Source organism: Ascaphus truei, unplaced genomic scaffold (assembly GCF_040206685.1).
Source record: "Ascaphus truei isolate aAscTru1 unplaced genomic scaffold, aAscTru1.hap1 HAP1_SCAFFOLD_481, whole genome shotgun sequence".
NCBI classification, from domain to species: Eukaryota; Metazoa; Chordata; class Amphibia; order Anura; family Ascaphidae; genus Ascaphus; species Ascaphus truei.
This window is the reverse complement of record NW_027456812.1, coordinates 229,458-254,544: the sequence shown is the minus strand read 5'-3', so window position 1 is coordinate 254,544 and position 25,087 is coordinate 229,458. Positions and strand designations below refer to the sequence as shown.

The 25,087-nt window shown below is 44.4% G+C and overlaps 1 protein-coding gene and 1 long non-coding RNA gene across 2 annotated transcripts in view; one reads left to right on the top strand and one right to left on the bottom strand.

Moving 5' to 3' along the window:
* LOC142484955 (cytochrome P450 2C20-like) overlaps positions 1 to 25,087 on the top strand; it is a 102,078-nt gene that overhangs the window by 31,069 nt on the left and 45,922 nt on the right. Inside the window, exons 4-7 of the mRNA XM_075584207.1 lie at positions 2,724 to 2,884; positions 3,383 to 3,559; positions 11,575 to 11,716; positions 12,071 to 12,258. Coding sequence (XP_075440322.1) covers positions 2,724 to 2,884; positions 3,383 to 3,559; positions 11,575 to 11,716; positions 12,071 to 12,258 — 668 coding nt within the window. The remainder of the gene's footprint in view (positions 1 to 2,723; positions 2,885 to 3,382; positions 3,560 to 11,574; positions 11,717 to 12,070; positions 12,259 to 25,087) is intronic.
* On the bottom strand, positions 2,834 to 25,011 carry LOC142484959 (uncharacterized). The gene is made up of 3 exons (XR_012798316.1): positions 24,171 to 25,011; positions 12,061 to 12,267; positions 2,834 to 2,947 (listed from the first exon to the last, which is right to left on the bottom strand). It is a non-coding gene; the product is annotated as an uncharacterized LOC142484959 (long non-coding RNA).

Here is a 25,087-nt window from a genome sequence, read left to right as displayed (position 1 = left end):
GGGTCCAAGAACCCCGGTGATCCAAGAAAGCTCAGAGGAGGTTCCAGACCAGGTCCCCACAGAGGAACCAGAGACAGAGACGAGCCGGAACCAGTCCGAGAGCAACCGGGTAAGGTGAATGCCTGGAGTGATGAGGAACAGTTGTTGCCAGAGGCCATGTGCTGATGCAGGCTCTGCCAATTGCCTCTGATGACTCAGAAATGATCCGGTGCCTCTCCCCTGTAGATGTGTCTCTACCTTCATCCAGTACCAGTAGTCTGAGGTTTTTCGTGGTGTTCCGGCCGGCGCCAAGTGACCAGATCAAGGTAACCAACGACACGACCCTCCTAAGGGGTTCTGATCTCTGGTGGAGTCCAACCCCAATGAAAGCGACTGTGAGACCTGAGAGGCAGCGGAGCATTCCGGTTATGTAGGTGCCCAGCATCCATACCAAGGATTCGACGACGCTCCTAGACACTATCGGTGTGGAGGTACCATCCAATGCTGATGCTCAAACTGAAACAGATGATGGCGGCGATGAGGATATGCCCGTACAAAGACTGGACGTCGACGCACTACCGGTGCAGGACCTGGAGCTGTACCAGGACCTTGTGATATCGGTTAGTGATGACGTCACCACAAGAGCTACCGCTGGGGTGGAGGAACCGGAATCGATTCCTGCTCCGGTGAGTACTGCTCCAACCCCTGTTAAGGGAAAGGCCTTTATGGACTCCCTCCGGGAGTGCTTAGCATGAAAGACAGCTATGCTTCCAGCGTGGCCTGAAGTCCCTACCCCTGTTTTCCTTGGACATTACAGGGACTATTTACTGGCCCATAGGCCTATGCCTAAGCTTGTAAAAGAGCCTCACACAGTTAAAAAGGTGCGAATGGCTAGTCAGGGTGGGCCATGCAGTAAGGACTCTGATCGGGACTCTAAGAGCTTTAAGGCCCCGTACTCGTCGACTAGTACCACCCCTTCTTTGCGACCTGCTAGGGATTATACAACCTCGGAGAGAAATCCTTATGTATAGTGAACCACCCACCCAGGAGCCCTTATACTGGGTATTGTCAGGCCAAGCTGAAGGCCGTCGGCTAACTAAAATAAGCAGAACCGAGAGACACGTGGTACAGCGGTACAGACAATCTCATGGTCTTATGTGCCAGAGCCCATTATGAGGGAAATAGATTAAAACCGTGAGAAATGACTAATGAAGTGATTAGGGCCTATGTTCTTACTCACAGTAGGAGCACATTTCACAACATTGAGAAAAGGGTAGCCTACATAGTGGACGTGTGGAAGGTTGGGAGATCTATCTACATGGACAGGGTAGAAATGGTTTTCTGCCTCCTGGCAGTAAATCCTGGTAAGAGCAGGCTGCCAGTAGTAATTATGGGTTTTCTCCACACCCTGCAGGGCCCTTCAGTGACGGGGGAGGCAGTGTCAACTAGGCCTGAGTATTCCCAATCAGGGGTCAGACCTACAGTAGTGCCCTCCTCCTGGCTGTACTTAAGGGGATTGCTGCCCAAACTCTGTAGGTTCCACTCTCCACTGAGAGAGGCAGGTCACACAGCAGAGTGCTTAAGATTGGAGCCTTCTCTGTTCCTCTTCCCCCTGGGGGACAGTGAGTGTCAACCTATACCCTGATAGAGGGGTTCGGAAGAGCTTGGTCAGCTGCGGTGCACTTGGCCATAGTGGTTGTCCAGGCACCATCTTCCAGCTGGGTAACTGATCCAGAGAGACTGTATTGGCAGACCAGTGCCGTGCTGACCCAATAAAGGCCATTCCTGTTTGCATATACCTCCTGTCTGGTGTGTGATTTTACTGGTAGTAGAGGGAGTAATTCTACTGTGGGAGATCGCCTCCATAATTCTGGAGCCTACAGCTGATGGAAGCGCTGCACTGCTGAAGGACCACATGGGTAATGTGCCCCAGAAACCTGATCCTGTGTTCCCACTACCATCAGCAGACAGCTCAGCCCTCCTGTTTCCAGCAGGTATCATGCACAACATACGTAGTAATGGCCAAATCTCCCACCAGGTGGGGGAAACACTGTTACAAAAATATAAATACACAACAACCCCTGATACACATAACACCCCCAATACACATAATCCCAGCAATACATATAATAACACCCTCCCCAAAAAACACATTATAACCCCCTCCACAATACACATAACCCACCCACAATACACATAATACCGCCCTCCCCCCCAAGAAACATAACAGCTGCCTTCCCAACATACACACAAACACATCCTCTCTAGGAATGTTACTTGAGAGGGTGGAGGGGGTATAGGACTTCTGGAGATGCTCTGTGGTCAGCCATGCGTGGGGCCGGGTAACAGGTGGGGGCGGGGAGGGATTTGCTGTTTGGAGTGATGGCCGCACCCCCTCAGCAAGCAGAGGCTGCAAGCAGGGCAAAAGCCTGCAGCAGTGGAAACAGAGGTGAAAGTATGGCATATCGGACCGTACGGTCACAAAAAGCCCTGTCTAAAGTAAATATACAATAATAAAAAGGCTTCTACAAGCTTCTTGATTTTTGAACATTATGATGTGTAAGTCTGTCTATTTTTTGTAAAGAAAAGTGTAAAGTTGTGCTAAAGTAAGATGAATACAGTGAGTTAAATTGAACAAAGAAAGGCTAATTCTGCACCGTGTTTATTATTACAGGTAGGTCAGGCTCTCATGTCTTTATTAAGCATTGTTGTAATACTGAGTAAAACTTGATGTCTGTCCTCAGATACTCCATTTGATCCAACCAATCTGCTGAGCTTGTCTGTCTCTAATGTAATCTGCTCCATCATCTTTGGTGAGCGTTTTGACTATGAAGATGAGAAGTTTATGACCCTGCTTTCCTTGTTGCGGGAGCTGTTCCAGATACTGGCATCTCCGTGGGGTATTGTAAGTAGAGATGTGGGAAACCTTTTGCGTACATTTCCATTAACAGATGTTTATGCACATTCACTGTTGGGAAAATAGCATATAATATTTTTAAAAATATGCCAAGAACGAATATTTAGTTTTTTTCTTTAAAAGTTAATAAAATGTATAACGTTTCCCACATGTTCAAATAAAAAAAACAACTTGAAAAACTTTGATCAACCGTTTTGCTGTTTATAAAATGAATGAATATTTTATGAACGCTCCATAACAAAGCAGGGAAAATTCACACATTTAATATTTGGAATTAATTTATAATTAATGACCCTGTGATGACACTTATATTTTTAGTTTTTTGGCAGGGGGGGAGGGGGAAGGGAGTAGTGCTATTTCATTGCAAAGATAAACCGCAATACTTACAGAGAGAACATACAGAATACAAATATAAATATTTGCAATTATTCATACATTTATTGCCTATATATGTAACATATGAAATGTTACTTTTTCTTCTTTCAGCTACTGAGTATATTTCCCAAAACCCTGTATCATCTCCCAGGCCCTCACCAGAAGGTCTTTACAAATGTTGCCAAGTTAAAAGCCTTTGTGAAAGAGTCTGTGACAAGTCACAAAGAGACCCTTGATGTCAACTGTCCCCGAGATTTCATTGACTGTTTCCTGATAAAGATGGAGGAGGTAACATTAAAAAAGGGAGGACCATATTTACACTACATGGCCCATTGACTTGAATGGGCTGCAAGGTGTCTTCTATAGCACCGCTTAGTAAATATGGCCTTAAGAAGGAAAAATGTTTTACAAGTATCTATCTATCTATCTATCTATCTATCTATCTATCTATCTATCTATCTATCTATCTATCGAGAGATAGAGAGAGAGAGAGAGAGAGAGAGAGAGATCAAAAATGAATAGACAATACCGTTCTGTGGCTAACGAAATGCTTTTATTTGTGCGAGCTTTCGAGATAAACTGATCTCTTCTTCCGGCGGTGTTACATTGAATAAAACAGTGTCTCTTGGAATGTTATCTGTGACCAGAGCTTATCCCTCCTGCGATGCGATTTATGACTTGAGGTGTTAAATAGTCCCTGAATGTTAGTAATGTAAGAGTGTGTGTGTATGTATGTATGTATGTATGTATGTATGTATGTATGTATGTATTTATAAATTAATGAAGAGCCCACAGTGTATACAGAGCTTTATAAAAGGTGTGTGTGGAGTGGGTGTGTATATCAATGGTGTGGGTAGGTGTGGAAATGTGAGAGGGTGTTGCATTACTAAAAAAGTGTGTGTAGATACTATGTTGCCCTCTTGGTATTTAGGGATGGAATTACATAGAGTGTTTGTATGTGTGAGACAGCTGTTTGTGCATACATATAGCGCAGTATGTATAGAGATGGCCTTTAGCACTGATGGGAAGAGAGTTCTCTCGTGTCAGTAGTGACTCATAAAAATTCGGTCTCGGTTTAGGCCACTGCTAATTGTCCCGAACAGTTGCATAAATTTGTATTCATGAAACCGTCTTTTTTTCTGTGTTCTAAGATTACCTTTGAGTATCCTTCAGATCGTTCATCTTACGGCCAGAGTCAGAGAAATGTTCGCCGACAGGACGGTCTCTTGTTCCGCGTGTGATGCTGTGGCGATGCAGATTCATTATGTTGTTTAGCCCCTGCCCGTTTCACCTATGTAGTAGCAGCCCCCTGTGCATTTAATGCACATGATGAGGTACACGACATTGCTGGAGGAACAGGTGAACCTTCCTCTGATTTTGTACTCCAGATTCCAGTGTGGTATTTGTATTGTGCCAGCTGTGTGGAGCATTGCGCAGGTTTTGCATCTTGTGTCCTGACATGGTCTTGTCCCGCATTCATTTGTACGGTTGAATACTTTACTCCTCACCATCATTTTCTTGACATCATGGGGGCTATGCACTAAGCTGTTATAAGTGCTTTTAAGAGTGCAAATTGGCTTTTAAGGCCGATACAGGCTGCTGCGCGATTCACTAAGCAGTGATAACAGTGCTTTATCGGTCTTTAAAGGCATTTTTCCTGGCCTGTGAAAAAAATCTGTGCGATCAGGCAAAAAACGGCAAACTCGCCGGTTTTTGCCAGTCCACGGGATTCACTAAACAGCGCTAAGTCAATCGTGCTTTAAAAGCATGCCAGAAAAATGCACAAGCTAATGGCAGGCGCAATAGAAGCTGGACATAGAAAAAAAATTTGTTTACCTTTTTTCAGGCACACCATCCACACAACAGGCCTCGCGAAAGTCCATTCAACGTTGGGTGATCCCCGCGTGAGTCCGTGGCCTTCAGGTGATCCTCGCGGGAGTCTGGGGGTCCCTGCTGGCCTGCGCTGACAATGGTGTGCCCACAAAAAAGAAACAATCCTTTTAAATAAATACACCCGCCCCCTAACCCATATAGTACAAAAATAGGCAAAATTACTATTATCCACATATGGATAATAGTGCATTTGCTCATTTAAAATACCTTAAGCAGCATAAATAAAGTAAATAAATCTTGCACTCAAACCTGCCAGGCTGCCATGATGAACGCCATCCTCATCCCGTCCATGTCCTCCATTGCTACAAAAAATACAGAACAATAAAAAAAACAATCTAATGTCCCCTAACCCCTTAATCACCTTAATGTAACCGCTATAGTAATTAAGAGGTTAACCCACCCTCCCGCACCCACCCTCCCACACCATCCACCCGGTAGGCCTAACCACCCATCCTTGGGGACAATACCCCCTTCACCCAACCCTGCTACCTACAATAAAAAACAATACACATAACAGCCCTACTACCCACCTCTTAGGCCCACAATAAACATTAACATGTTTAATAAACATCAATACACAACCCACCCATCCCCTTTGCCCCCACATAAAAACATGATTTATTTATTTACACACAGGATTAATACTACAGGCCGACGGTGGTCCCCGGTGGTCCCGATGGGTGTCTAGGGGGTGCCCATGGGTGTCTAGGGGCCTCCAGGTGATCCCCGCTCAGCTCTGTGGGCCTCCAGGTGGTACCTGCGTGTCCCTGTGGGCCCCAATGGGGTCCATGGGTGGTCCCCACTGGTGTCTGGGGGCTCTCGGCTGGTTCCCACGGGGGCTGGTGGACCTCAGGTGGTCCTTGCGGGTCAGCAGTAAATACAAAATCCAGGAGGAGCATGGGGAAGAAACAAAAATAAATTTAAGTGCAGCAGAATAGCAATGTGGAAAAAATGTGGAAAAAACAACTTGGCTCTTATAGAATGACTACTTACAGGATGTAAGAGTCAAAACAGCAGGGTTGACTCACACAGTCAATGGTTAGAAAGTGGTAAAGTTGTCAACTAGGTGGATCAGGTACTCAGGAGGGTATGGCCCAACAACAAGAGAAAGAAACTGGCATAGCGCAGGTCAACCGAGGTATAAAAAGTTTATCACAGTAATGTACTCACAATATAACAATAAAAAACGGGTATGTCACACTGCAATAGTGTAAATGAGGATGTCTACAGCTGGCTGGCTCACCGACCCGCAACTCTTCCCACTCGTCTGTCTCTGCCTCCGATCAGCTGTAACACTGCACAGCCCGGCGTCTGACGTCAGATCCGGGTCCATCGCTGGGTGAGGGCTAGACCTTCTGGGACTTCTCTTCCGATAGCTCCGCTCAGGTAAGACTCCCACTCTACGCGTTTCGCCACGTGTTAGCGGTGGGGCCCCTGGTTTTCCCCACAGGTGTCCCCAATGGGTCCTCAGGTGGTACCCGTAGGCATCTGGGGTCCTCGGATGGCACCCGTTGGCCCTCAGGTGGTCTCCATGGGACCCCGCTGCCCTGCGGTACCAATTCTGTATGTAAAAAAACCCAAAACATGTCCTACATTTCAATAAATACACCCCCCCTCCACCCCAAACACATACAGTAGAGTAATGGGCAAAATAACTATTATCCAGATATGGTTAATAGATTATTTGCCCATTATTAAACACAACATTAGCCAGCAGAAAAAAAAAAGTAATAAAACCATTCTACTTACCCTGGCATCATGAAGAGTGTCCTAGTCAGGATACTGCAGATCCCTGTCCTCCGTTGCCAGAAAAATACTATCTAATGTCACCTAGCCCCTTAATCACCTTAGTGGTTCATATCCGCAAAAGTAATTAAGGGTTTAACCCAGCAGTGTACAAAGTGGGGGGCGCAACCCCCAGGGGGGTGGGAGATTTTGCAGACTGGGGCAAGGGCAGTTGCAGAAGTTTAAATTAAATGCCAGGGGATCGCATGAGGCCTCTGCAACTGTTTAATTACCGGGATTCAGCCAGCTGTGATGCATCGCCATGGCAACGCAGCATCATCTGACGCCATGGCGTCATGTGACATCACATGCGTCAAATGATGCCACGGGTCATGTGACGTGACGTCAGATGAACCCGCAGCGTCATCTGACTTGGATAAAGGTAGGCGGGGGGCACGAGAGCCGGAGGGAGAGAGACAGAGGGGCGCCGCACTAAATGTTTGCACTCCCCTGGGTTAACCCACCCTCTGCCACTACCCACCCAGGAGGCCTAACCACCCTCCCCAGGTAACTACCCCCACCCTTCACCCATTCATTGGTACAGTGGGTACATCATGCCCATACTGTATAATATGGACAAGAACAAAGAAAACAGGTTGTAGCGCTTCCCAATATCTAACCTACATGAGTGAAGCCAAATAGATGATCTGTGAATCTAATATCTATTGGACCAATGCTGTTCAGGACACAAGTGAAAATAACCATAACAATATGACAATAAAAATCAAATAAAATGTCCAATAAAAAATTATACAATACAAATTAAAGTCCAGTCCCACAACACTGTCCAACCGAGTCTCTGCAGCCTGAACAAATATGGGGGGGGGGGGGGGGTGGAACACTCCTCCCTCTGAGATATCTATAGAAAATGCAAACAAAAAACAGGCGCACCCATAGGGCTGTACAGTGATTCCCAACATTTTTTGTTTGGAGGAACCCTTGAAGTATTTTGGAAAACCTTGGGGAACCCCTGTCTGGCTGACACATATTAGGCTGCGTTTATAGTGCTGGCAACGTCGCGTCAAAACAAATGTATTGACGCCCTCGCGTGCGCTTATAGTAGGAGCGACAGGACGGCGCGGCGGCTTGGTCGCGATCGCTGAAAGTCACTTCAATTTGATTTTTCTAGGAACCGCAGCCTGACGTCGGCGTCGCCGGCACTATAAGCGCGGCCTTAGGTTCATTTCACCCCTCACGAGCCATCTCTATTTCCCATGTATTTCTCTCTCCTCTGTCTCACCCACTCTCCTCCCCCTCCCGCCTCGCATGTATTTCTCTCTCCTCTGTCTCACCCACTCTCCTCCCCCTCCCGCCTCGCATGTATTTCTCTCTCCTCTGTCTCACCCACTCTCCTCCCCCTCCCGCCTCGCATGTATTTCTCTCTCCTCTGTCTCACCCACTCTCCTCCCCCTCCCGCCTCGCATGTATTTCTCTCTCCTCTGTCTCACCCACTCTCCTCCCCCTCCCGCCTCGCATGTATTTATCTCCCCTGCGTCTCACTCTTACTCCCTCTTTTCCTCACTCACTCCCCCCTCTCTCCTCTCTCCTCTGACTCGCTCCTGCCTTCCGTCATTTACCCCACTATCACACAATCCCCCCCACAAAATACATACCAAAAAACCTCACGCCTCTAAATACATGTAACCCCACCCCGCAATACATAATAAAAATACCCCGCCCCCGCCAACACATTTGTAAAAGACCCCCACCGCCGCAACACATTTTTAAAAAAGACACCCAATACATTTATAAAAGACCCCCCCAATACATATATATATATTTTTTAATCGGGCCACACGGGTAAAATCATCATCATATCACCCCCCCGCACCTCCCTCACATCACACCCCCCCCCCCTGCATCTCCCTCACATCACCCCCCTGCATGTCCTATCTCCCTCAAATCACCCCCCCTGCATCTCCCTCACATCACCCCCCTGCATGTCCCATCTCCCTAACATCGTCCCCCTGCATGTCCCATCTCCCTAACATCGTCCCCCTGCATGCCCCATCTCCCTCACATCACACACCCCCCCCTGCATCTCCCTCACATCACCCCCCTGCATGTCCCATCTCCCTCACATCACACCCCCCACTGCATCTCCCTCACATCACCCCCCTGCATGTCCCATCTCCCTAACATCGTCCCCCTGCATGTCCCATCTCCCTAACATCATCCCCCTGCATGCCCTATCTAACTCACATCACCCCCACCCCCCCCCTGCATGTTCCATCTCCCTCACATCACCCCCCCCCCCTGCATCTCCCTCACATCACCCCCCTGCATGTCCCATCTCCCTATCATCGTCCCCCTGCATGTCCCATCTCCCTAACATCGTCCCCCTGCATGCCCCATCTCCCTCACATCAACCCCCCTGCATGTCCCATCTCCCTCACATCACACCCCACTGCATATCCCATCTCCCTAACATCGTCCTCCTGCATGTCCCATCTCCCTCACATCCCTCCCCCCTCCATGTCACATCACCCCCCCTTCATGTCCCATCTCCCTCACATCACCCCCCCTTGCATGTCCCATCTCCCTCACATCACCCCCACCTTGCATGTCCCATCTCCCTCTCCTCCCCACCTCAAGCGGCGGCGGCAGCGTGCAGGTTGTGGACGGGCAGTAGGCGGTGGCACGCGCATGCGGTCACGCGCACAAGAGCGCGCCTGTGTGCGGGCTCGGGGGGGAGTGGAAGAGCCAGGCGGCACGCGCATACGTACACACGTGCGCACCCTAGAGCGTGAAACCTGTGAGAGGATGAGACGGGGAGCCGGGAGAGCCAGGAAACCGCTGGGGTGGCCAGGCGGAACCCCTTGGACTACTCCACGGAGCCCCGGTTGGGAATCACTGGTGTAGTATGATTACAAAAATTTATATGGAACTGGATACGTAAAAAATGCACACTCACAAACATAACAGGACCAAGAGCACGTATGAGTAAATACTCAAACGCCAATCAATAGCAGCAAGATTCCAGCAGCAACTCCTGATATCGATCTGGGGTAAACTGGAACCGGCGAATGTTACAGCTCTCTCCGTGTACCGGAAGTATACGTACGCTCGGAGCGCCTTTCCACTGCAATCCCTCCGCCCACTAAGGTTAGGGCTGGGACCCGCTGTGCCCGGTGGCGCGGGCGGCCGCGTGAGCGCAACTCACTAATACTGTTTAGCCTCACGATCCTGTCCCAGTCCCTCCTCACTGCCAACTGACTACGTACTGTGACGCGTCAGCCAGCAGGGGATACCAGAGAATTGTGTTCCCGTGCGGCGACGCGTCACATGGTACACGAGTCAGCAATGGGGAGGAGGGGAGGGAAGGAGCTAGATGGGAGGCGCCTTGGGTGAGGAGCAGAGAAGGAGCTGCAGGTTAAAGTGTGTGTGTGTGTATATGTATGTATGTGTGTGTATGTATGTGTATATGTGTGTGTGTGTGTATGTATGTGTGTGTGTGTGTATGTATGTGTGTGGGGGGGTGGACGGCACCACGATCAGATCCTGCCCCCCTTCCTCCCACTCCCGCCCCCCTCCCTCCTGCCCCCCTCCCGCTCCGGCTCCCGCTCCCGCTCCCTACAGACCGCATATCACAGTCTGTGTCTGTCAGTGCCCCGCCTGTCTGCAGTGCGGGGCGCGCTGACTGAGGGAGCGGGGCCTTAGCCTAAGTCTCTAGTTGCAGTACCTCGAGACACTTGTGACGTCACTGGGCTCTCCGGATTGGCTGTATTATCCCCCAATAGGGACTCGCTGCTTCAGCTACCTTCTCAATGAAGGCATAATATGGAAATAACTTGCGTTCCCGTATGTGAGATATAGCATGCAATTAATAAAATACTGGACAAGTTGGCACACTATGGTCCACGAAACACCCCTTACGCGTTTCGTCTTGAAAGACTTCGTCAGGGGTTACTTGCATGGGTCATCATACATAATTTATAGATTGAATAGCCAATCATAGACAGGTAAAATAAAATTGCATGATAGATAACAGATGAGTACTCTAAATCTGAGTTAACTCCTATAAATGCTGGTATAAATATACATTAATGTCAAAGATGAACTTTTGTTGATAATAGTACATAGTTACATAGTTACATAGTAGATGAGGTTGAAAAAAACGTATGTCCATCAAGTTCAACCTATGCTAAATTTAGACAACAGATACTTTATTCTATATCTATACTTACTTATTGATCCAGAGGAAGGCAAACAAAAAACGCCATTATGGGGAAAAATTAATTCCTTCCTGACTCCAAGAATTGGCAATCGGATTAATCCCTGGATCAACGGATATAATAATATATATATCATAACATGTATATATATATAAAAAAATGAACATGATGTATGATTTAATATACTGTACATAGCAATTATTAATTAATAATGACATAGTTAATTATCTGTAGCTGCAATTATTAACCAGCTCCATGCTGGATTCCTCAGACCAATACAGGCTTTTTATTGAAGTTGTTTTAGACAGGGGTTAAGGCAATTACATGGGTTATTACCGGGGTTATTGTGACAATAAGGTTAGCATTCAAAAAATATTAAATATATATATTTTTCAATGTCAGATATTATGTTGCTCTGCTATGCTATTTCACCCCTGTAAATATCCACAGGAGAAACACAACCCAAATACTGAATTCCACTTTGATAACTTATTTGGGACTGTGCTGGACCTGTTCATGGCTGGGACGGAAACCACAAGCACAACATTGAAATACAGCTTCCTCATCCTTCTCAAATACCCAGACATTGAAAGTAAGTATTACTCACACTACATTACTCTTCAGGCAGAACTATACGATGTTTACTAAGCAGTTTTCTTACATACAGTACAACACCTTCCAATGTGGGAAGACATCTTATAGCCAAATAACTTGAATGGCATTCAACACTGATCTTCACTAATACTCGTTATAAGAGCTTTGTGGATCACTTACTTTGAGACATATTTACTAAAAAGTCTATTGCATTAAGACCCTTCTGGCACCCATTGGCTTGAATTACCTGTATGATGTCTTCCAGTGCCGTAAGATGTTTAATTGTAAGAGTGTTTAGTAAAGAGGGGCCTGAAACACACTGTAATCTCTCTGTTTTCATACCTTCCTACAGGAAAAGTCCAGGAGGAGATAGACCACGTGATTGGTCAGAGCCGCTTTCCATCGGTGGATGATCGGAGCAAGATGCCTTATATGGATGCAGTGATTCACGAGATACAGAGATTTGCGGATATTATTCCATTTGGAGTACCACATGCAACCAGAAGAGATACAATTTTCAGAGGATACAATATCCCCAAGGTCAGGAGCCTGCAACATACAGTAGACATGAGGAATGAGTGAGTCAGGGAAACATGTTGCAATCTATGATAACTCTGACAGAACAGTGATATGTTTTATTGTGTATTGGGTAATGGGTCAGTCCCATATACAGTAGGACCAAAGTTAGCCAATTGGTCAAAAGATCTATCCCATGTCGGACCAAAGTAACTTAATAACTCTCTCACTCTCTGCTCCTATTTGCTATAACTGAGACCTGGCTCACTCAGTCTGACTCTGCTCTGGAAGCTGCCCTCTCTTATGGTGGCCTTTCTATCTCCCACACTCCATGCCCTGATGGCAGGGGTGGAGGTGTGGGGCTTCTGCTCTCCTCTCTCTGCCATTACCGAAACCTTTCTATTCCTCCCTCTCTTGCTTTTCCCTCCTTTGAGGCTTTACACTGTCCAGATCTTCTTTCCTCTCCCTGTCCACGTGGCAGTCATAGTTACATAGTTAAATAGTAGATGAGGTTGAAAAAAGACATAGGTCCATCAAGTTCAACCTATGCTAAATTTAGACAACAGATACTTTATCCTATATCTATAATTACTTATTGATCCAGAGGAAGGCAAACAAAAAAACCCCATTAAGGGGAAAAATGAATTCCTTCCTGACTCCAAGAATTGGCAATCAGATTAATCCCTGGATCAACATCTTTCCCATGTATACTTATTTGGTATATCCCTGTATACCTTTCCCATCTAAAAAGATGTCCAACCTTTTTGTGAACAAATCTATTGTATCTTCCATCACAGTCTACATGGGTAAGGAATTCCACATTTTAACTGTCCTTACTGTAAAGATCCCTTTCCTTTGTTGCTGGTGAAATTTCCTTTCCTCCAACTTTAAGGGATGGCCCCGACTCCTTAGTACGGCCCGTGGGATGAATATTTCTTTTGAAAGCTCCTTGTATTGTCCCCGAATATATTTGTATATAGTTATCATATCCCCTCTTAGACGCCTCTTTTCTAATGTAAATAAATCTAATTTAGCTAGTCTCTCCTCATAAATTAGATTGTCCACCCCCTTAATTAATTTGGTGGCTCTTCTCGGCACTCTCTCTAGTTCCATAATATCCTTTCTTAGGATTGGTGCCCACAATTGTACTCCATATTCAAGGTGTGGTCTTACTAATGCTTTGTAAAGGGGCATAATTATGTTTACTTCCCTTCCATCCATTGCCTGTTTGATTCAAGATAAGATCTTGTTTGCTTTTGCAGCTACTGCATGACATTGGGCACTATTGCTAAGCCTGCAGTCAACAAACACTCCTAAATCCTTCTCCATCAAGGATTTCCCCAATATATCTCCATTTAATTTGTAAGTCGCCTTTTTATTCTTGCATCCCAAATGCATAACCTTACATTTATCTGTATTAAACCTCATTTGCCATTTACCTGTCCACGTTTCCAGTCTCTCCAAGTCCTTCTGAAGAGAAATTACATCCTGCTCTGATTCTATTACCTTACACAATTTAGTATCATCAGCAAAGATGGAGACTTTGCTCTCGATCCCAACCTCAAGGCCATTAATAAACAAGTTAAAAAGCAGGGGTCCCAGTACCGATCCCTGAGGTACACCACTCACGACTTTAGCCCAACCTGAAAAAGTTCCATTTATGACAACCCTCTGTTGTCTGTCCTTTAACCAGTTTTCAATCCAGGTGCATATATTATTACTGAGTCCAATTTTCTTTATTTTGTACACCAACCTCTTGTGTGAAACCGTATCAAAAGCCTTTGCAAAATCTAAGTAGACCACATCAACTGCATAACCCTGGTCTAACTTCCTACTTACCTCCTCAAAGAAACAAATAAGGTTACTTTGGCAAGATCATAAATCCATGCTGACTATTACTAATAATTTTGTTTTCCATTAGGTATTCCTGAATATTATCCCGTATTAAACATTCAAGTAGTTTCCCTACTATTGAAGTCAGGCTTACAGGTCTGTAATTTCCCGGTTGTGATCTAGCTCCCTTTTTAAATATAGGCACCACATCTGCTTTACGCCAATCTTGTGGTACTGAGCCTGTGGAAATTGAGTCCTTGAATATTACATATAATGGTTTTGCTATTACTGAGCTTAACTCCTTGAGAACTCTTGGATGTATGCCATCAGGGCCAGGTGCCTTATTTACTTTCATTTTTTCAAGTCGCTTATGGACGTCTTCCTCAGTTAACCAATTGTTCATTAATATGGAGGTTGTGGCTTCCTCCTGCGGCATTACTATTGAACTTGACTCTTCCCTGGTAAACACAGAGGCAAAGAATTTGTTTAATACCTCAGCTTTTTCCTTATCTCCAATAATCTGCCTACCCATCTCACACTGAAATTGTCCTATATTTTCTATTAAAACCAGAGACATAACATAAAACACAGACAAAGCTCAGTTTTTAGCACATCTAGTGAGACTCATACACGGTACAGTGCCTAAATATATATGGATAAATATCTAATAAGTAAATGGTCTTTTAGTTTGACATTTTTGGCCAAAATTGTTGTAAGCCCCTGAGCCAACGCCAAGGCAGACCACATATCAGGGGTCCCTAACGCTAATATAAATTCTTAATAACCTGTTTAATAACAGGAAGAATGATTTATAGTAAATCTGTCAATATTAGCTGCAAAGTTCTGTCTGACTGAAGCTTTTATTAACCTGTACATTACCAGGAAAAGCACTCTGTATTAGAGATGTCACAGCCAAACTGCAAGCAGGCAAGTTCCCCTGAGTGGAAGATGCTATGGAGTGAGCCCATGACCATTTAAATGTGGGAGGGGGTGAGCTTAAATTAAGTAGGAGGTTGCCAACCTCCAATCAGCCATGACTAGCTGGACAAGAATTGTAAAACATACTGGACACCTAACAAGCTCCTATTAAACCCCCAAAATACCCACAACATATATATAAGCATATGAGTATCAGAGGAGTGCTACTGAGCATGGCAATATGCATTAAAACCAGAGACATAACATAAAACACAGACAAAGCTCAGTTTTTAGCACATCTAGTGAGACTCATACACGGTACAGTGCCTAAATATATATGGATAAATATCTAATAAGTAAATGGTCTTTTAGTTTGACATTTTTGGCCAAAATTGTTGTAAGCCCCTGAGCCAACGCCAAGGCAGACCACATATCAGGGGTCCCTAACGCTAATATAAATTCTTAATAACCTGTTTAATAACAGGAAGAATGATTTATAGTAAATCTGTCAATATTAGCTGCAAAGTTCTGTCTGACTGAAGCTTTTATTAACCTGTACATTACCAGGAAAAGCACTCTGTATTAGAGATGTCACAGCCAAACTGCAAGCAGGCAAGTTCCCCTGAGTGGAAGATGCTATGGAGTGAGCCCATAACCATTTAAATGTGGGAGGGGGTGAGCTTAAATTAAGTAGGAGGTTGCCAACCTCCAATCAGCCATGACTAGCTGGACAAGAATTGTAAAACATACTGGACACCTAACAAGCTCCTATTAAACCCCCAAAATACCCACAACATATATATAAGCATATGAGTATCAGAGGAGTGCTACTGAGCATGGCAATATGCATTAAAACCAGAGACATAACATAAAACACAGACAAAGCTCAGTTTTTAGCACATCTAGTGAGACTCATACACGGTACAGTGCCTAAATATATATGGATAAATATCTAATAAGTAAATGGTCTTTTAGTTTGACATTTTTGGCCAAAATTGTTGTAAGCCCCTGAGCCAACGCCAAGGCAGACCACATATCAGGGGTCCCTAACGCTAATATAAATTCTTAATAACCTGTTTAATAACAGGAAGAATGATTTATAGTAAATCTGTCAATATTAGCTGCAAAGTTCTGTCTGAGTGAAGCTTTTATTAACCTGTACATTACCAGGAAAAGCACTCTGTATTAGAGATGTCACAGCCAAACTGCAAGCAGGCAAGTTCCCCTGAGTGGAAGATGCTATGGAGTGAGCCCATAACCATTTAAATGTGGGAGGGGGTGAGCTTAAATTAAGTAGGAGGTTGCCAACCTCCAATCAGCCATGACTAGCTGGACAAGAATTGTAAAACATACTGGACATCTAACAAGCTCCTATTAAACCCCCAAAATACCCACAACATATATATAAGCATATGAGTATCAGAGGAGTGCTACTGAGCATGGCAGTGGTCTGCCTTGGCGTTGGCTCAGGGGCTTACAACAATTTTGGCCAAAAATGTCAAACTAAAAGACCATTTACTCATTAGATATTTATCCATATATATTTAGGCACTGTACCGTGTATGAGTCTCACTAGATGTGCTAAAAACTGAGCTTTGTCTGTGTTTTATGTTATGTCTCTGGTTTTAATGCATATTGCCATGCTCAGTAGCACTCCTCTGATACTCATATGCTTATATATATGTTGTGGGTATTTTGGGGGTTTAACCGGAGCTTGTTAGCTTGTTAGGTGTCCAGTATGTTCTATATTTTCTATTCTCATATTTTTGTTATTAAGGTACTTAAAGAACTTTTTAGGGTTGACCTTACTTTCTATTGCAATCCTTTTTTCATTATCCATTTTGCTAATTTGATTGCCCTTTTGCAATTTTTGTTACATTCCTTATAATTCTGATACGATGTCTCTGTCCCTTCTGACTTCAAGAATCTAAACGCCTTCCTCTTCTTGTCCATTTCCTCCCGTACCTGTTTATTTAGCCACATTGGTTTTGACTTATTTCTTTTATACTTATTACCCAAGGGTATACACTGATAAGTGTGCTTTTCTAACAATGTTTTAAAGACTGACCATTTATCTTCTAAATTTTTCCCTGCAAAAACATAATCCCATTGTATTACTACTAGATTAGACCTCAGTTTATTAAAATCTGCCTTTCTAAAGTTTAAAGTCTTTGTTGAACCCAAGTAATCTGTTTTTTGATCATTTATTTCAAATGAGACCATGTTATTATGATCACTGTTACCCAAATGTTCCAGGACTTGAATATTTGTTATTACTTCTACATTGTTTGATATGACCAAATCCAGAACTGCCCCTCTCCTGGTTTGTTCCTCAATAATTTGGGTCATATAATTGTCTTTAAGCACCCCCAAAACCCTGTTTCCTTTTGTTGTAACGCTAATTTCATTGCCCCAGTCTATGTCTGGATAATTAAGATCCCCTTTATGCAAACATGACCCAGTTTTGATGCCTTTTCCATTTGCAAAAGTATTTTAGCTTCCTCAATCTCTCAGATATTTGGTGGTTAATAGCATATTCCCACAAACATTTTCCTAATACTTTTACCTCCACTGCTAATTTCTATCCACAAAGTCTCTACATTTTCATAATTCCCTTCATAAACATCATCCCTTATAATAGGTTTCAGATCCGGTTTAACATATAAACATACTCCACCTCCCCTTCTATTTGTTTGATCCTTCCGAAAAAGGGAATAACCCTCTAAATTAACTGTCCAGTCACGAGTTTCATCCCACCATGTTTCAGTAATGCCTATGATATCATACTGCTCCCTTGCAGCTATTAATTCAAGCTCCCCCATTTTATCTGTCAGGCTTCTTGCATTAGCAAACATGCATTTAAGTTTTTTTTCAGCCTGTACTATTATCTTATCTGCTCCTTCCTTTCTGCGCCCACTTGGTTTAGTCTTTAGAAGTTTTCTAGTATTATCTGTATTTACTATGGGTGTCTCACTGCTTGTCAACTCGCACTTGCCCCCATTCGACATCCATACCAACTTGTATCCTCCTCTATTCCATTTAGTTCATTATCTGTTTCATTCCCCTCTCCCTTCCATCCTAGTTTAAAATTTCCTCCAACCTTTTTAGCATTCTCCCCCCTAGCACAGAAGATCCCTCTTCATTGAGGTGCAATCCGTCTCAGAAAAGGAGTCCCAGTGCTCTAAAAACCCAAACCCCTCCTTCCTGCACCACTTTCTTAGCCATGCATTAACCTCCCTGATCTCCGACTGTCTCCCTTCGGTAGCGCATGGCACTGGTAGTATTTCAGAAAATACTACCTTGGATGTCCTTGCCTTAAGCTTTTGGCCTAGATCCCTGTAATCATTTTTTAGGACCCTCCATCTTTCTCTAACTTTGTCATTGGTGCCAACGTGTACCAAGACCGCCGGTTCAATCCCAGTCCCCCCCCCCCCCCAACAATCTGTCTACCCGATCCGCAATGTGCCAATCCCGAGCACCCGGGAGACAACAAACTGTTCGGTTCATGCGGTCACGGCAACAGATTGCCCTATCTACCTTCCAAATAATTGAGTCCCCTACCACCACAATCTTTCTTTGTATCTGAGCATCCTGAGTCCCTACTGTGCTGGAGGAACTATTCCCCTGGCTGATAGAGTAATTAGTCTCCCTGAGCCTTGCCATTTCTGCCCCGACATTCCCAATATCTTTACTCAACACAGCAAATCTATTTGGATGTGTCAGCTAAGAAATGACCTGCCTCTCCCTATTGCCCCTTCCATCTATCCATTGCCCCTTGTCATCTATCGCCCACCTTCCTCTACTCATTCCCCTTCTGCCTTTCTCTCTCACTTTGAATCCTGGCTCTCTTTCTTTCTCTTTCTCTCCTCAGACTCCCCTGTTCTTCTCCTTAGGGACTCAAATTGCCACATTGATGACCCCTCTCTCCCTTGGGCTTCCCGTTTTCTCTCTGTAACCTCTTCTTTTGGCCTTCAACAGTGGACTGGAGCCAGAACCCACAAGGATGGCCACTACCTCGACCTGGTTATCATTAAAAACTTCTCTCTCTCCGATTTCTCAATTTCTCCCTTTCCTCTCTCTGACCATCACCTCATCTCATTCTCTCTATCTCGCTTCTCCCCTTCTCCAACTCCATCTACCCAGCGGTTCTGCAGAAAACTGCGCTCTATTCACCTACCTGACTTTGAGTCCACTTTACGCTCCTCCCTCTCTTCTCCCAGCTCTGCTACAGACCCTGACAACCTGGTCAGGAACTACAACTCTGCCTTATCCTCTTTGATCTACATGCCTCGCTTTCTCTCTGCTGTCCTCGCCCTTCTAACCCCAAACTCTGGCTAAATTCCCACACGCGCATGCTACGTTCCTCCACGCGTTCCTCTGAACGCCCCGGGAGGAAATCTCATACTCTCGCAGACTTCCTTCACTACAAATTTATGCTATCCTTTCTCAACTCTGCCCTCTCGCAAGCTAAACAAGCCTACTTTTCTTCACTAATCAACACACACAAGTCTAACCCACGCCGACTCTTCTCTGTCTTTGACGCTCTACTCAAACCACCCCCAGCTGCCTCTTCTTTCTCCATCTCCGCTCAGGACTTTGCTGACTATTTTAAGGTGAAGGTGGAATCCATACGTCAGAACATCCCGTCTGTTTCTTCCTCCCATCCTACACCTCTTCCTAACTCTCCTCCTGCCCTCCTTGACTCTTTTTCCACTGTCTCAGAGGAAGATGTGTCACTGTTGATCTCCTCTTCTCCATCTACTACTTGCACTCTTGACCCCATTCCCTCCCATCTCCTAAAACTTCTTGCTCCTTCTATAATCCCTACGCTCACACACATTTTTAACTCCTCCCTCTACTTTGATACCTTTCCCTCCTCCTTTAAACATGCAACAGTTATCCCATCACTCAAAAACAGCAAGCTTGACCCTACCTGTCCTTCTAACTATCGACCTATATCTGTCCTGCCTTTTGCCTCTAAACTCCTTGAACGTCTTGTATTCTTTCGCTTGCTTCATTTTCTCAACACCTATTCTCTCCTAAACCCTCTACAATCTGGTTTCCGCACTGCTCACTCCACGAAAACAGCACTCTCTAAAATAACTGATGACCTCCATGCTGCCAAAGTCAGAGGTCATTACACTCTTGACGCCTTGAAGATCTCTTGAAGATTGACGCCTTTATGCCGTTTTCCACAGGTGATGCTTAACATAAATACTTTAACTATACTATATTTTAACTCATATTACTCGACCTCTCTGCAGCATTTGACACCATGGACCACCCTCTTCTCCTTCAAATTCTCCATACTCTTGGTATTCGGAACAAAGCTCTATCCTGGATCTCCTCTTACCTCTCCCATCGTACTTTCAGTGCCTCTTCTGCTAACACCAACTCCTCCTCTATTGATCTCCACAGGGCTCTCTCCTGGGACCTCTTCTCTTTTCTCTGTACACACTCTCTCTAGGTGACCTAATAACATCTCTTGGTTTTAAATATCACCTCTACACTGATGACACACAAATTTACTTTTCAACACCCGACCTTACACCTGCTGTACAAACCAAAGTTTTTGACTGTCTCTCTGCTATATCATCCTGGATGGCCCTCCGTCGCCTTAAACTCAACATGGCTAAAACAGAACTCCTCATACTTCCTCCCAAATCTGGCCCTAATACCTCCTTCCACATTACTGTTGGAAGTACGATCATTAACCCAGTAGCCCAAGCACACTGCTTAGGGGTCACTCTGGACTCCTCTCTCACTTTCTCCTCTCACATTCAAAATGTTTCTAAAACCTGTCGCTTTTTCCTCCGCAATATCACTAAGATACGCCCGTTCCTCTGTTGCTCGACTGCTAAAACTCTGATTCAGGCCCTCATTCTCTCCCGTCTTGATTACTGTAACGCCTGCTGTCCAGCCTTCCTGTTTCTCACCTGTCTCCCCTACAATCTATCCTAGAAGCTGCTGCCAGAATCGCACTGCTCTTTCCTAGATCTGTCTCAGCATCTCCCCTCATGAAATCCCTCTCCTGGCTTCCGATCAAATCCCGCATCTCACACACCTTTCTTCTCCTCACTTTTAAAGATTTACACTCTTCTGCCCCGCCTTACATCTCAGCCCTAATTTCTAATTATGCACCATTCCGACTCTTGCGTTCTTCTCAAGGATGTCTTCTTTCTACCCCCTTTGTATCTAAAGCCCTCTCCCGCCTTAAACCTTTTTCACTAACTGCTCCACACCTCTGGAATGCCCTCTCCCTCAATACCCGACTAGCACCCACTCTATCCACGTTTAAGACCCACCTTAAGACACACATGCTTAAACAAGCATATGAATAGCACTGTGGACAATTCTGGACACATGATATAAAGCTTTGTCCCCTGTATACGCACTTACCAGAACTCCCTCCTACTGTCTCTGTACGTTCTCCCTACCTACCAATTAGACTGTAAGCTCCTCGGAGCAGGGACTCCTCTTCCTTAATGTTACTTTTATGTCTGAAGCACTTATTCCCATGATCTGTTATTTATATTATCTGTTATTTATTTGATTACCACTACTGTGAAGCGCTATGTACATTAATGGCGCTATATAAATAAAGACAAACAATACAATACAATACAATACAACAGTGGCATGTACTGTAAAATGGGTTAAAGCACCGATCCCATGTAGGACCAAAGTAACCAAATTATAGTGGCATTTTTAAAGGGTCAGCCATGAGGATCAATGAGACTTAATTAGAGATGGGTGAATTTTTGGTGCGGATATGGATCAGTAGTGGATCGACCGGTTCCTTTGGTCCGCGGATTACAGTGGATCAATTTTAAAAAACGGTGATTTACATTTTGCATATTTTTTATTATTATTACCAATACACTCCACAGATTGCACAACCCTTGGAGGGATTTATAGATTTCAGTCTGCGGATTCAGCAATCTGTTGGCAGATTGTTACGGATTGTCCAGCAGATTGTATCCAATGGCAGTTTTTGATGAATCCACGCTGATTAAAACCGACCAAATCCACTGGTGGATTTTAAACCAAAAAAACAGATTTTGGGGAGAAATTTTGAGAAAATCCTGTAAACGGATTTGGGAGGATTGGCCAACCTCTAGATTTAATGACAGTGACATATTTACTGATAAAAATCAGGGGTCTTAAACATCCTTGTACCTGCTGGCTTGTCTTGCCCTCCCACATTGTGCCCACTTTCGACTCTGCAGCAGCTAATATGTTACTAGCAGACTTATTAGGCCAATGGTAGTTCCCGGTTAAGCCTTTCACTTGGATTTTGTCCAGAGAGGGTGTGCAAACTCTCACTGCTCTACAGCTTCTCTCCACACATACCCAGATCCCAAACCCTCCTCCCCTTCTCAGCAGCTCCTCATCTGACCCTCTTCTTCCTGCTAACACACCCGGATCCCACCTTACCACACTCTGCTGCTCTTCACCCTCCTCCACCGGGATCCTTCCACCGTGCATGATCTCTCCTCATCCCCTTCTCCTATCTCTACAGCTCCTTAACTCACCTCGCTCTCCTCCTGTCCAACATTTTTCGTCGCGACTCTGCGACTTCCTCAGGGGTACCCATAGGAAGTCGCAGAGTCACAACAAAACGCGGTAGGTGTGAGACACTGCAATCCTTCAAACCTTTGAGAGGTTTTAATCCTGCTGGTGACCCCTTTTTTAATTGCTTTACATCAGCTGTGACCAATATCTGCTGATTCAAACAGAGGAGCGGAAAGGTGGGACGTTCCTCTGCGAGTGAGACTCAGAGCACTAATCCCACTGGTCTCATAATCGGCTTCTTCCAGCTGAGCTTTAATATTCACTCCGTTGCGCAAACAATATGGACAAACGTGTTTGATTTTATTCACCAACCGGATCAAAGTAGAAACCTTTACAAGTCAGTGACAGTCTGTTCCTAACAGATAAATGCTGGAGGCAAGGTAAGAAGCTGTTTGCTATTTGTGCAGAGATTCCAATAGCACCCTCAGACAGATTTCATTTTGGGAAGTTGATCCCTGTATTGTGACCCTCTTGTGTCTTCCTCCCAGTGATCTCTAACAGTCCCAGTGTGGTAATTATATGCTATCACATTTCCTATCATCACTGAATTGTGGAGTGTACTTTTTTCTGTTCTAACCCTTCAATACATTAATATTTATAATATGGATCATTCGTTTTCTTTTCCTTTTGTGTTTAAGATTAGTTTCGAACTTGGTTCCTTTGAAAGCTGCTTAATCTCCAACTTTACTCCTTTTTGAGCTGGCATTAAATACAGTATATTCAATCATTGATTACAAGGAGGATCACAGTTTAATAGAAATGTAATCTTTATTATTTATTATTTAATTCACATTTAGGTTAATTGGCAAGTTATCACAATTGGAATGTACAGGCATACCCCGCATTTACGTACGCAATGGAACGTAAAGCGAAAATGTACTTAATTCACTAGCCTTTTCCTACTTATCGATGCATGTACTGTACTGCAAACATCATATACGTGCATAACTGAGGCGAATAACGCATTTGTAAGAAGCTCTATAGTCTCCCCGATTGCGCACAGCTTCAGTGCAGGTAGGGAGCCGGTATTGCTGTTCAGGACGTGCTGACAGGTGCATGCGTAAGATGTCATTTGCCTACTGGGCGATATGTCCTTAAAGTGAGTGTCCTTAAACCGGGGTATGCCTGTACATATTTTTATTTTCAAGTGATTCATTTCACTCAAGCAATCTGTTATTTCACATAAATTAATCAATTTACATGTAATATATTAGTGTTACTGTATCTTTGATATCTTTTTCATCAGTTTTTCATTTATACACAGCTGAACCCCGTTATAACGCGGTCCTTGGGGTCCAAAGAATCATACCGCGTTATAACTGGGATCGCGTTAAAATGTCACCTTTAACCGGCATCTAAATCTCTCTCCTCAACCACGTGCTCTCCTCTCTCTTCTGCGCTGTGTGCTCTCTGCTCTCCTCTCTCTCCCGCAGCTTTCGGCTTTCGTGCGCGGTGTCATTTATAAACATTCAATGCTTTATTGACAATGGACAAAACATTTTACACATGCAGGGATCGAACTCAGGACCTTCCATATACTTGTACTGGTTACAAGACAGACCCTATTAATATATTTATCCTCTACAACACCATACAACTACCATACTCACCGATGCTATGGGTCAAAAAGATTACAAGTGATCCCATCGAGGTGGAAAAATCACTGCAACAGATGGCACACCGCTTTCATGGCAGGGGTTACCACAGAACCGAGATAGAGAAAGCTCTGATCAAAGCGAGAGCAACAAAGCGGACAACGGTACTTACATCCAATACAAGTAATAATGGGGAAGAACATGTCAATGTTATCAGTACATTTACCACAGCCTCTAACCTCATCAAATGGAGTATATACAAGAATTGGCACATTTTAACTAATGATGCCAAAATAAGACACCCCTGCAAAGATCTACCGCAGAGGATGGAACTTAGGAGACACCCTTACACAGGCGGACCCGGTGACTAAATATGCACCAACCATCACATGGCTGTCAAGAAAACCTGGGGCATTCCACTGCCATGGCTGCATTAATTGCCAGTTTATGCAAACTGGATTGACTTTTGTTCATCCCCACAACGGTAATGCTATCATAATCAGGAACTACCTCAATTGTGAAAAACGCTTTGTAGTATATTTGATCGAATACCCTTGTGGCTTATGCTACATTGGAAAAACTACCAGGATGTTTAAAGAAAGGATGGCTATCCACAGATCTACCATCAGGAAATTTCACCAGCAACAAAGGAAAGGGTTCTTTACAGTAAGGGCAGTTAAAATGTGGAATTCATTACCCATGGAGACTGTGATGGCAGATACAATCGATTTGTTCAAAAAAAGGTTGGACATCTTTTTAGATGAAAAAGGTTTACAGGGATATACCAAATAAGTAAACATGGGAAGGCTGTTGATCCAGGGATTAATCCAATTGCCAATTCTTGGAGTCAGGAAGGAATTTATTTTTCCCCTTATGAGATATCATTGGATGATATGACTCTGGGGTTTTTTGTTTGCCTCCCTCTGGATCAA